Source organism: Doryrhamphus excisus, linkage group LG5 (assembly GCF_037039965.1).
Source record: "Doryrhamphus excisus strain RoL-2023G ecotype Guam linkage group LG5, RoL_Dexc_Guam_v1.1, whole genome shotgun sequence".
Classification (NCBI taxonomy): domain Eukaryota; kingdom Metazoa; phylum Chordata; class Actinopteri; order Syngnathiformes; family Syngnathidae; genus Doryrhamphus; species Doryrhamphus excisus.
The window spans coordinates 13031160-13044754 of record NC_136361.1 but is presented as its reverse complement, the minus strand read 5'-3'; the positions used below and the strand labels follow the sequence as shown (position 1 = coordinate 13044754).

The following is a 13595-nucleotide window of genomic DNA, read 5'->3' as shown; positions in this document are numbered from 1 at the left end:
CCGTAAACTTTTTGATAAAACCTCCTTTATAGCTACAGAGCATCACAGCTCAGTTCCTGCTTTTTCCAACCAGGAAGAAGCGTCAAGTCATGACCTGCATGTTATTTAAATACAAACATTTGCTACACAAACAACAGATTAGGTGAACAAGATTTTACACACCAAGCGGCCTGCGTCACAACTATGGCGCGTGCAAAATAGCATCCTCTGTCTTCTTTTCTTCAACCTAAAGTGGGCCTTCAAACGGTCGCCTTATCGGAAAACCAATATGTCCGCCATTCAGCCCGCCATCTTTGTTCACAGCAAACGGGCGCGTTGCCTTGAGGAAACCGTTAAGGCAAACGCCGCCCCACGCTGTCGTGTCGTTCTGAGGTCTCGAGTGCTGTATATGACGTGTGCCCGCCATTGTGTCATTTAAAAAGTCATGAATCAAACACTATTATACCCATAATATATTAATAATGTCATTATTTTTGAAGGTCATATACAGTATCTGGTGCAATAGATATTCATGTAACAAATCATTCATGTAACAAATCCGCACGTGTTCAACACATGTGCGCTGAAAACCAATAAAACAGGAGAAAAAGAACTATTTTCTTTGACTGATATCTGTATGAATTACATTTCTATTAATATTCCAAATTGAGATGCTCTCTTTTCACTAAGCTTTCATTTATTTTTTTTAATGATTCACAAATGGATTTTTGACATTTGTTTTCTGATTATCGTTATTAACATCAAGATGGAATGGAAGAAAATATACAGACTGAGGTCACAAAATGGCCGCCGTCTTTAGGGAGCTGCCCGTCATGCAAGAGTGTGTTACATCGCCACCCGCTGACTGGAATCAGAGCAATCGAGCTAAATTTTGCAAAGCCTTTCAGGTCATGTGACATGAGAGCTGACTATTTGAGAATTGACATTTCACAGACGACACGTGTATGCTCATGAGAGGGTGATGGATGATGAACACTCTGAATATCTTGCGGTATTTTCTACTTTTTATAACAACATGGTTGCACTGAACGAATCCAGAGGAGGCGGGAGCAAAAGGTCGGTGAAGGTCAGACATCTCTGTCAAATACCTTGGACGGAAGAATATGTTGGCCTTTAAGGCTGCCCATTATGTCCAAACCCAACCTTTCAGTCCGTACCCCATATTTCATTTTTAGCTGTAAGAGAGTATAGTGTACCATAAACCACTTCTGTTAGCTCGTCTTTAAATCATTTAGCACAGAAACTATGAATGTCACAGGCTAATTAACTGAGGTAATGAACAGCAACACAAACATCTGCACTGATTGCCGTTCAGTTTATGAAACAAAAGCTTGTTTCCATTGTGCATTTGAGACAAAAGAGTTAACAGAATAAGACAACCGGTCAGACAACCTGGATGTGGAAACAAGAGAGCAGCCTCATGAGTCACGTCAGGAAAGAGAAACAAAAACACAAGCAGTAACTATGGAAAAAGGCGAATTCCTTCAAATCTGGAAGTCAAAATGGGATTTGGTCATGTGACTTAATTCTGTTTTTTACCCTCTCATCAAGCCCAGTTTGGATCTGCATCATGGCAGGGTGGAGACAAATAAAAAGCGTGAAATTGAATACCCTAATATCTTAGTAGCACAAAAAAGCTCACCAAAAAACAGACTTGTCTCACTTCAGAGGAATGTTACATTGCATCATTCAGGCACTATCAGCATCCGTCCATCATCCCACAATCAAATAAACCCTAAAATCACATCCTGTAAGGAAACCCGTTCATTTCAATATACTTACTTTTCAACGCTGATGATGAAACACAGAGAGACTGTTGATTCGTGTGTTAGTGGTGGAAGAAGATTTAATGAGGTTTATTGTGTTCAGTGTTTCCCACAAGTCTGCTGTTTAATTTTGGTGGTGGGTTCAGGGGAGGTGCACCTTATAACGCGCATGAGTGATTAACAAAAACATTCAGATTGTCTCCTGAGCTCTGTTTGTGCACTGTTTAAAAAAGATAAAGTACATTTAATATCGCACAACAGTAGATGCCTCAAAGTAGTATCTGTGGTGGACCCACCGCGGATTAATGAATGCATGGGAAACCTTGGTATGTATTAAAAAGAGACTCTGGACAGCCTTTTGAACTGAAACAAATCCTCTCTCAAGTCTTCTCTGTAAAGTCAACATGTTAAAAAAAGGTTTTGGAGGCCGTTCCACATTCCTGAGCCACACACACACACACACACACACACGAAAAGAGAGAAAGTCAGCACATAACCGAGCAGGCTTGGTGAAGTGAGACACACTGACTGACTCGGGTCAAACTAAGAACAACAGAAGAAGAGGAGAGCCTTTGCAGGTGAGTTGTTACTATTATTCTTTCTAAGATGTCTTCTGTCCATTAATTGTGCTGCTCATGTGATGGAGATTTCGATGAGGTAAGCACAACTCACACTGGGACAAAATAACACAGAGATAAAAGTGACGACAACTGCTGACTGCCGCTTTTTATCTCCCCTGCATCCTACCAGCTTGCTTTACAATGTCCTGACGCAGAGCTGGGGGGGGAGGGGCTCAACTTGTGTTTCATTAAGCTGACGAAAAACTACACACACCTCATAGGAGATTGTAAGAAACGATCTAGCACTCTAACAGCCAAAATGAACAGGAAGCTTTCTGTTATCAAGTGCTGCTTGGCCCAGGATAGCTTGTGACTCACTGCTGTTGCAACAACAACACATTACCGGCAGCCACAGTCAGGGTTATTTAAGATATTTAATAATTGGTTAACTCCTGTACCAAGCTCCAAAGGTGCACTGGAGTCCAAGAACCTTTAAGACAGGGGTGTCAAACTTGTTTTCAATGAGGGCCACATCGCAGTTATGGCTGCCCTCAAAGTGACAATTGGAACTGTCAGTGTATATGAATATAAATAAAACATTTATCTCACGATATTATTACACAATTGCTCATATATTTGATTATCACATATTACAGTATTAATTGGCCCTGTACCCTAGAAACCACCCATGAATGATACGGGAAAAGGCCGAAATGATACTGTGTCAAAGCCCAGGGCAGTGTAACTGATAAAATATAGAGTTTAACCATGTCCAGTATCAGCCCCCGTAGCTGTCCACTCAGAGCGCACTGCTCTGGTATCGTGCCCGTGAAACAACCAATCAGAGAACAGCGCACAAGCGTGAACACACAGCGTTTGTTTTGCTGCCGTCTGTGCTCTGTCAACATGTCAGCGGTTAAATAGTAAATAGTATAGTAAATATTAGTATAATAGTAAATATTAAATAGTATGTGATAATAAGCTCATGATTAAATAGTATGTGATAATAAGATCATACATGGTTTGTCTGGTATCAGGCCCAGTATCACCATGTGATAACCTATAATTATCATTAGGGATGCTCCGATCAGGTTCAGGTATTCTGATACAGATCATCCAAGACTGAAATCGGCAGATACAGATACCAATCACTTGGTTTAATTGTACATTTCTCCATTTATTTATAAGTCCTACTGGCCATATGATATGAAAAAAAAATCACCTTAATTTAGACCAAAACATATTTCTTTCTTTTTCAAGAGAACATATATCACTCATGAAACTTACAGAGGATGAAACGGCTTCTTTAAGGAGACTTTGGATGCACATTGGTGGGGCTCTAACAGGACTTCAGGGTGAATGAGAGCACTCAGCAAAGCCGGTGTTTTCCACCACTGAGAAAGTCTGGTTATCTCATCAGTTATTATTTGGGTTATTAGCTTAGCCATCTGACTGCCACACACATACAAACGAGTGTCCACATGGCTGCGCTAGCTGTCGTTTGGTCACATCTGTCAAAGTAATTGTTCTTCAAATGCTGTACTAAATTTAAGCATTTTAATGTGCTACCCCCGCAAGATGGTTTTCATGGCTTGTATTGGTCGTTAAGTGCCACACGGCAGACATGATATTTTCGTTTTGGTTTGTTTTGAGATAGGGTCTTTCTGCAGCTTGTTAGACTGGTTCGACTCCCCGCTCGGGAATCTCTGTGTGGAGTTTACATGTTCTACCCATGTATGGGTTTTGTCCGGAGACTCCGGTTTCCTCCCACATTCCAAAAACATGCTAGGTTAATTGGCGACTCCAAATTGTCCATAGGTATGAATGTGAGTGTGAATGGTTGTTTGTCTATATGTGCCCTGTGATTGGCTGGTGACCAGTCCAGGGTGTACCCCGCCTCTCGCCAGAAGACAGCTGGGATAGGCTCCAGCATGCCCGCAACCCTCACGAGGATAAGCAGTAGAAAATGAATGAATGAATGGTTAGACTGGGAATATTGATATATTGAACTTGATACTGTTATACTGTATATATTTGTAGCTTATGAGTTTGAATGAAACGGGTTCTTTGGCTGCCAACATTTGAACGTGCTGTGTAATCATTATATCCCACCCTCTATCCATCCTATGCAAAGTAAGCCCAGCGTCACACACAAGTTGTCAACTGAAGATAGCGATTTTACATAATTTAGCTGATCACGTTAGCAGCCAAACGAAAACAATAACTCATAATTGTGAAGAATATAGACTTTTTTTTTCTCAATCATCTTTTAAACTATTAAAGTTAACACATGCCAGCTGGTGGTGGTGGTATGTTTTTTGGTTGGAAAAAATGCAATCTTGAGCCAGTTGTATACAGTCCCTTTAACTTCCCTTGTTATTCAGTTTAAAAGTAATCTGAGAGTGTAAGTACTTCTATCAAATTGTGTTTCCTGTCTCAATAAGCATTTACATTTTGTGTCCTTGCATTGGCTGAGTTTGATTATGACCCTGCATATCTGCAGCAGTAGTAAAGTCTGTATTAGGGAGTTTTCTTACGTCTCCACCTTCCTACGCTGTGATTCATGCTGCTAATCAGTAATAGGCCTGGTCGTGCTTTATCTGAGTGACACATTGACACTGTGCTTCAGTCAACCGACCGTCAGCTTGTAAAAAGTGGGTCACAGGGGCCATTGTGTTTGTTTCCCAGTCAATATGTTCACGTGCATCATAGCTGGATGCCAGGGTCATAAAGTTCAAGCTTCCTGAATGTTTCTCATCACATTACAAATTGATGTCCACACAGCTTGGATAAACCTCATTCATAGAAGTGCACGTACGTCCAAACATTTGATTGGTATTGTAAATTCTCAGTAACCACAATTTTTAACAAGGAAAATCCTTTGCTGTCAATGTTGTCCCCGATTTAACTCATGGATGATCGTAAAACCCTAATCGGAACATCCCTATTCAGAACTACACTCCCCATGTTCCCAGATCTTGGACTCTGTGGGACCATTTAAGGACAAAGCTACAGGAATCAAACCACAACTGAAACCACTTGTGCCCCTGAGATGGCAGGGTAAGCATGTAGCACTGGGCACCGGAAGGGACAATCTTACCTTATTTCGTTCTTTAGTAATCCGCAGTATTCATATAAAACATACCACAGAATGAAAGTTGGACTACCTCAAGTTCTCAGGTTTTGGATGGGTGTGATACGTATGATAAGTCTGATGGCACTTACAGAGATCCAAGAAATGTTCAGGTTTCTAGGCGCAGCCAGCGTGTGGCAGGGATCCTGTTTGGTGGCTGCAGGTTTGCATCTTGTACCTGCTGGTACAATCAGGCCATGAGCTTCAACTCTTACTGGATCGGTTCCCAGTCGAGCGTGAAGCAGCTAGGATGAGAATAAGCATTTCCAAATCAGAGTCTATGGTTCTCACCCGCAAGACGGTGGAGTGCCATCTCAGCTGATGGGGATGAGATCCTGCCCCAAGTGGAGGGCTTTAAGTACCTTGGGGTCTTGTTCATCAGTGAAGGCAGACTGGAATGCGAGATTGACAGGTGGATTGGTACGACGACTGCAGTGATGCAAACTCTATATTGCTCCTTTGTGGGTCAGAGGGAGCTGAGCCGAAACGCAAAACTCTCAATTTTCCAGTCGATCTCCGTTCCTACTTTCATCTATGGAAATTAAAAATGTATTTTTAATTAATCGATTAATCAACTTAATAATTGACTGATTAATCCGTTATTAAAGCCCTAATTTCTACTGTACATTATTTTGGTACGCAACAAGACTTTTGTCCAAGACTTTTGTCTATCGGACCTTTCTGTCCTAATTAAATGATAAACCTCAATGAATGATATAACACTTTATTTTGTTGTAATAAGCATAATATAGAAGCTTTTGCCTTTCATTCACGCAATTTCTGAATCTGAATGAGCAACTACAAGTGCAGTCATTTTTTGTTCCAACAGCTTGGATAAGAAACAAGACTTGTCGGGTACTATATTAAATGGAATCAGCCATCTCTGGCCAACAAAATAAAGCAAGCAGTATGGAGGTGAATGCAGCTAAGGAAATAAATAAGCAGGAAGGAGGTTACCATGGCAACTACAGGTGAAGGAGCATGGTGGGAAAATAAAAAAAAGAAAGTGGTCCACAGCAAACACAGACTAATCAAGACTGTTGTTTTATCCAATGATTGCCTAAATCACACAATACAATGAACACTAAATGTGAATGGAAAAAAAATCAATGGAATTTGCAGCTTGTCTGTGGCCAGGTAATACTTACAGCGTCTTTGAACTCGATTTTCATCCTGTGACAGGAACAATCAACACAACCACTGTGTCCATTGTTTCCTGCCAGCGGCACAGTAAACATTGAGACAAGGAGGACAAATCAAACAAATTAAATCAAATCTGGGCAAAAAATTGAATAAGAGGAAACAATTAAGAGCATTGAATGAGGACACCTCAGTTTACTTAATTTATGTATTAAAACAATCTTATAGTCTCATGTTAGATACAGTGAAGAAAATAAGTATTTGAACACCCTGCTATTTTGCTATTTCTCCCACTTAGAAATCATGGAGGGGTCTGAAATTTTCATCTTAGGTGCATGTCCACTGTGAGAGAGATAAACTAAAAAGAAAAATCCAGAAATCACAATGCATGATTTTTTAACAATTTATTTGTGTGATACAGCTGCAAATAAGTATTTGAACACCTGTGTATCATCTAGAATTCTGACCCTGAAAGACCTGTTAGTCTGCCCATTAGAAGTCCACCTGCACTCCATGTATCATCCTGAATCAGATGCACCTGTTTGAGGTCGTTAGCTGCATAAAGACACCTGTCCACCCCATACAATCAGTAAGACTTTAACTTGTAACATGGCGAAGACCAAAGAGCTGTCCAAAGACACCAGAGACAAAATTGTACACCTCCACAAGGCTGGAAAGGGCTACGGAGCAATTACCAAGCAGCTTGGTGAAAAAAGGTCCACTGTTGGAGCTATCATTAGAAAATGGAAGAAGCTAAACATGACGGTCAATCTCAATCGGAGTGGAGCCCCATGCAAGATATCACCTCGTGGGGTCTCAATGATTCTAAGAAAGGTGAGGAATCAGCCCAGAACTACACGACAGGACTTGGTCAATGACCTGAAAAGAGCTGGGACCACCGTTTCCAAGGTTACTGTAGGTAATACACTAAGACGTCATGATGTGAAATCATGCATGGCACGAAAGGTTCCCCTGCTTAAACCAGCACATGTCAAGGCCCGTCTTAAGTTTGCATATGACCATTTGGATGATACAGAGGAGTCATGGGAGAAAGTTTTATGGTCAGATGAGACCAAAATAGAACTTTTTGGTCATAATTCCAATAAGCGTGTTTGGAGGAAGAAGAATGAAGAGTACAATCCGAAGAACACCATCCCTACTGTGAAGCATGGGGGTGGTAGCATCATGCTTTGGGGGTGTTTTTCTGCACATGGGACAGGACGAGTGCACTGCATTAAAGAGAGGATGACTGGGGCCGTGTATTGTGAGATTTTGGGGAACAACCTCCTTCCCTCTGTCAGAGCATTGAAGATGGGTCGTGGCTGGGTCTTCCAACACGACAACGACCCGAAGCACACAGCCAGGAAAACCAAGGAGTGGCTCCGTAAGAAGCATATCAAGGTTCTAGCATGGCCCAGCCAGTCTCCAGACCTGAACCCAATCGAAAATCTTTGGAGGGAGCTCAAACTCCGTGTTTCTCAGCGACAGCCCAGAAACCTGACTGATCTAGAGAAGATCTGTGTGGAGGAGTGGGCCAAGATCCCTCCTGCAGTGTGTGCAAACCTGGTGAAAAACTACAGGAAACGTTTGACCTCTGTAATAGCAAACAAAGGCTACTGTACCAAATATTAACATTCATTTTCTCAGGTGTTCAAATACTTATTAGCAGCTGTATCACACAAATAAATTGTTAAAAAATCATGCATTGTGATTTCTGGATTTTTCTTTTTAGTTTATCTCTCTCACAGTGGACATGCACCTACGATGAAAATTTCAGACCCCTCCATGATTTCTAAGTGGGAGAAATAGCAAAATAGCAGGGTGTTCAAATACTTATTTTCTTCACTGTAAGTTGTCTGCACACACACACACACACACACACAACTGAGACATGTGGTTGATGTGTAGAGGCTGTAAAACTTCTGCACGTGAGTTTCGTCAGCGTCGAGACGAGCAATATAAATAAAGTATGAGGAAACATCTGATAGAGTGCATTTATATTCAGGAGCTGAAAGCCACAGGGTAAGAATTCTTTATGCGTTTGTCAATGACACTCTCTTTAATATGAATTTGTAATATGAAAAGATGCTTTTTGTTCTGTCTTGGATATCTTATTTCTAGATTATCACTAACAATGCTGCGGGATATGGACAAAAATATATATACCACAATACAGTCGTGCTTTGCCTCTTAATGTTTCAAATGTCACAGCTTCATTTTTTTCCAAAATGAATGTATTAAGAAATGATCACTGTGATGGGGTTGAATACGGCATATTATTAGCAAACAAATAGCATATTTAAGCAAATGCGACCTATTCTTGGCTTAAATTAAACATTTTCAAACATGCAAATGGTTAAATAAATGAAAATATCATGAAGATAAGCGGTAGAAAATGAATGAATGAATGAATGAATAAATATAAGGCACTCAGAAACTGCATCTAAGATGTGACATGTAGTAACGTACACTGGTCACTAGGGGCCAGTAATGTTACTGTAGCTATGGGTGTATTGTGTCGTTCTGAGCTGCTGTTTAGGGTGCGGGCTATGGAAGGCAGTGAAATTCTGCATACTGGGTTAAGGGTAGGGATGAGCCGGATACTCGTTATTAACAAGTCTTGATATGTTTTTGTTTTACAGGTGTGTCGCAATGTTTTGGACCTTCATCATCCTCAGCGTGGTCTTCATTGGAGGGCGGACATCGTCAATCTTGAGTACATTTGCTCCAACTATGGCCAGTATGGAAGAAGAACCATGCCACATCTTCAACTCGGGTCGCTCGGCAGACTGCTTGGGAAGGCAACTGGAGAGCGTCCCATGGAAGCACTTTCCGTCCACGCTGGAGAACATCGATCTATCCTACAATAAACTTCAAGCTATCCGTTCGGATGACTTTCTCCGCCTCCCTCGCCTGCGCGTCCTTCAGCTGCAGTTCAACAACATCTCGCACATTGACAGTGATGCCTTCAAAAACAACGGCTTGCTGGAACATCTAGACATCTTCAACAACTCCTTGCGGGAAATTCCAGCCATTGTGCTGACGTCTCTATTAAATTTAAAGGAGCTGTACATGTCCAACAACCTCTACAAACATGCGACACTGGCTGAGGGCTTCTCCAGGCTGGTCAAATTGCAGGTTCTGTCCATGGGTGGGCCTCTGGTAGAGGGTCTGAAGAGAGAGGATTTTCAGCCACTGAAGAACATCAAGTTACAACGCTTCGCAATAAAGTGTTCCTCCAACTTAAGCTACTACGAGCCAGGAAGTCTCCACATTATTCAAACTCTGCAGATGGGCTTAGACATGGCCATAGACCAACGACCCGGTGCCCTTATTGACATACTGCACGACCTTTCCAACAAGACCTTCACTGCCATCCAGTTCCGCAACCTCTTTGAGTTCATGTACTACATGGGGGACGAGGACATCTTTCAGAGTCTAAAAAAGATTAAAGCCTATAAGATCATCTTCCACAGAGGAAAGTTCAATGAGAATCTCCTTAGGATGGCATTGATCAACCTACAAGGCGCCACCATCAATACAGTCAGGTTGCAGTACATCGACTTTGCACGCTCGCCAACCTTTATTGACAGCGGGGTCAAATCGCGCATCACAGACCTGAAACTGGACAAGCTGGATCTCTGGTAAGGAGTATTTTTATTTATCATGGTTTTCATGATGGACTCCTGCTGATGCCCAAACGGAAATATCAAATTAGGAAAAACCATGGATAAAGTATGACAAAGACAAGGGTTATGTCCTGATTTATGCTGTTTCCATTGAGATATGTAACATTTGTTGAATGAATTAACATCTGTGGTGTCTTTCAGGTATATCAGCAATCCCGATATACTGCGTTTTGACTGGCGCTTCACCTGGTTCAACAAGATCAAAGAGCTGTCCATTCAATACGTTTACTTCAACTCAGTACCTTGTGACGCCTGGGTAGAGATGGCAGGTGTGGCGTTCCTGGATGTTTCTAACAACCGTCTTCAGAACGACTACATCTTCAACCAGCGGTGCGACTACAACGGTGCCATGCCAAACCTTCACACCTTCAACCTGAGCACCAACGAGCTGACCAGCTTAAGAGACTTGTCGTTGCTCACTAGACATTTTCATAATCTGCAAGTGTTGGATTTAAGCAACAACAAGCTGGGTTCTGTCGAAAGCAGCCGGGACTGTGTTTGGCAAAAAAACATTACCAGGATCATTGCTCACCACAATCAGTTCAAGACTGAAGCCCTCTCTTGTCTACCCACCACAGTGCACTTCTTGGACCTGTCTTCTTGCAACCTGGACCTGCTGGACGTGGCGTACTTCGAGAAGGCCACCAATCTGAAAGTGCTGCTGCTGAGTGACAACAAAATCAAGTTCATCCCATCCATGTGGGAGAGTCCATCACTGCAGAGACTGGCTTTGGATGGCAATTCGTTTGGTCTCATTAGCAAAGAATCTTTCCAGCATATGCCTGAACTTTCTCACCTGAGGGCTGGGAACAATCCCTACCACTGCACCTGTGAGCTACACGCCTTCATTGAAGACACCAAGCAAAGAGGTCAGGTCAATCTGACAGACTGGCCATGGAACTACAAGTGTTACCATCCAGAACAGTTTCTAAACACGGTCATATCTCAATACTTCCCGAGTGAGGTGTCCTGTGACGTCAGATTGGTTATCATCATCTGTGTCGCCGTCACCACAGTCGTCATCTTGATTCTGATGCTCATTTGTTACATTTTCGACCTCCCGTGGTACACCAAGGCCACCTATCAGATCATCAGGGCTAAATACAGAGCTCACAAGGAGAAAACTGCGGGACAGCCTGGACCTTTCAACTATCACGCCTTCATTTCCTACAGTCACTGGGATGCAGACTGGGTGAGAGAGCAGCTCCTGCCGTGTTTGGAGAACAAAAGGAACCCCTACCGATTGTGTATACATGAGAGGGACTTCATGCCAGGAAAGTGGATCATCGACAACATCATTGAGAACATCGAGAACAGCCACAAGGTAACACTTCTGTTGTTTGGCAATCTAAGAATAGTCTAAGAATAGTCTGAATGTGGTGCTCATCAGTCATGTGCAAACTCAGAGTAGTAGTACAGTAAACTTCGGATATATCGGATTCATTTGTTCCCACTGGTTTTGTCCGATATAAGCGAAATCCGCTATATGTGTATACCGGAAAATGTTTGTTTTACGCATATATCGGATTTTATCCGTTATTAAAAGGCACTTTCTTGACTATGTTTCCAATGTACCTGGACTGGGCAATGAAAAGAGACGTAAGGTAATGAGAATTTAACTTTATTGGACTCTGAGCATAACAAATTGTTAATTAAGCTAGGCCCTGTTACGCCCGTCAGGCCTACGTTATTTCCAATAGTGAGGTTAAGATCTCATTCACTGCTGTGCTAGTATTATTGACGTCACTCACTTTTATATTTGTCCTAAATCTGGAGCCAGGAGAAAGACACGATGCGGCCATCCGATATATGCGAGGGAAATTGGAACGGGACTGGAGATTTTGTCCGAAATAGGCGAAATCCGTTATAAAAAATCCAATATATGCAATGAATTTTTATTGGAAATGCATTACAGAAAATTTGGTTCTTTTTTATCTGTCCGTTCTGAGCGAATTTCTGATATATCCGAGGTTTACTGTAGAAAGTATCTGATGTGGCCACACTGATTAGGGTTGCAGTGTAAGGGTCCTTACAAGAGCTGATGCTACAGATGAGCTATTTTGGTTTGAAACACAGCCTTGTCCTCTGTCCCCCAAATGTCAGGGGTGGCTAAAAACACCTAAAGTATGCTGACTACACAAACAAAGACTGTGAAGCCAGCACAGTGGTTACTTTTTCTGCTTCTTAATGACATGATGAGTGTAGCATTACCACCACCTGGTGGGCAGTCTCATAGTGCCCCCTTTGTCAGCAGCATCACTTTTTACAGATGGTATGAATAATAGTTATTGTGGTTGTTCCCTGTTCAGGTAATATTTGTCCTTTCGCGGCACTTTGTGAACAGCGAGTGGTGCAACTATGAGCTGTACTTCGCTCAGCAGCGGGCAATGGGGAAGACATTCAGCGACGTCATCCTGGTGGTGAAGGAGCCCATCGACCCCAGCTCCTTGCCCAGCAAGTACTGCAAGCTGAAGAAAATGCTGAGTACCAAGACGTACCTAGAGTGGCCTCAGCAGGTCAACCAGCAGGCCTTCTTCTGGGCCCAGCTGAGGAGCGTCCTGGGCAAGCCCATGCCTGACCAACAAGGGAGGCACAGTGTCCGCAGCAGGAACTCGTCTGTGGGGGGCCATTCTCTGACTTCGTACTCTAAAGAAAACAGCAGGCCAAATCCTATTGGAGAAGCAGAGAACATTGATGATGAAGCGTTTAATGGAAGACAAATCCCTGTGGTGGCTTGAAGCCTGAACTAGAGTAACCTAGAGACCGCCTCATCACAAAGGATCTGACATGAACATGATCCCTTGCAGCTGAAAGGCTTCCACTCCCACGTTGCACTCTGTTTAAGCAGCAGAGTGACAGCTTCAACATTTTGTATTATTTCCACACTTAATCTCATCGTCTTGGTTTAATTTGATTTTCATGAGCTCAGTTTTGTTCACAATGATTTGTAAAATTGATTTCCGTAAGACTGAAGTGTTATTATATAGAGAGTTATGCATCCACTAAATACATATTTATTATTCTTTCAGTCATTTATCATTTTCCAAATCATGTATTATTCACAAAATGCTGGACATTTGTTATTTTTATATTTTATAGTATTCTTGAATAAAAGGGGACAATTTTATTACATAATTTGGTCGATGCTTGTGTTTGAGATTGTAACTGTACGCATCACAGCACAAAATCACTTAAATCAAATAGCCAATGATGGCTACATTTAAGTTCATTCCCACAACATTAGGTACACACTTTGTTTCTTTCGGCTTTTTTTCCGATTACGGAGTCGCCACAGCGGATCACATAC

General features: G+C 42.1%; 2 protein-coding genes across 2 annotated transcripts in view; one reads left to right on the top strand and one right to left on the bottom strand.

The window, feature by feature from the left end:
- Positions 1 to 13116, bottom strand: part of ctsk (cathepsin K) — a 66768-nt gene extending 53652 nt beyond the window's left edge. The window contains exon 1 of the mRNA XM_058052784.2: positions 12787 to 13116. The gene's annotated coding sequence lies outside the window, so the exon portion shown is untranslated. The remainder of the gene's footprint in view (positions 1 to 12786) is intronic.
- On the top strand, positions 1539 to 13400 carry tlr18 (toll-like receptor 18). The gene is made up of 4 exons (XM_078790724.1): positions 1539 to 2344; positions 9242 to 10243; positions 10430 to 11612; positions 12598 to 13400. Exons 2-4 carry the CDS (start codon positions 9252 to 9254, stop codon positions 13024 to 13026), a joined length of 2604 nt encoding a protein of 867 aa, XP_078646850.1. The 5' UTR covers positions 1539 to 2344; positions 9242 to 9251; the 3' UTR covers positions 13027 to 13400.
- Positions 13401 to 13595: the final 195 nt, after the last annotated feature.

What these genes read in the sequence shown, in the direction of transcription:
- tlr18 (XM_078790724.1), top strand. Translation starts at nt 9,252, where the DNA reads ATGTTTTGGACCTTCATCATCCTCAGCGTGGTCTTCATTGGAGGGCGG. An exon ending in CTGGACAAGCTGGATCTCTG is followed by an intron (nt 10,244 to 10,429) that starts GTAAGGAGTATT and finishes GGTGTCTTTCAG; the next exon opens with GTATATCAGCAATCCCGATA. An exon ending in ACATCGAGAACAGCCACAAG is followed by an intron (nt 11,613 to 12,597) that starts GTAACACTTCTG and finishes TTCCCTGTTCAG; the next exon opens with GTAATATTTGTCCTTTCGCG.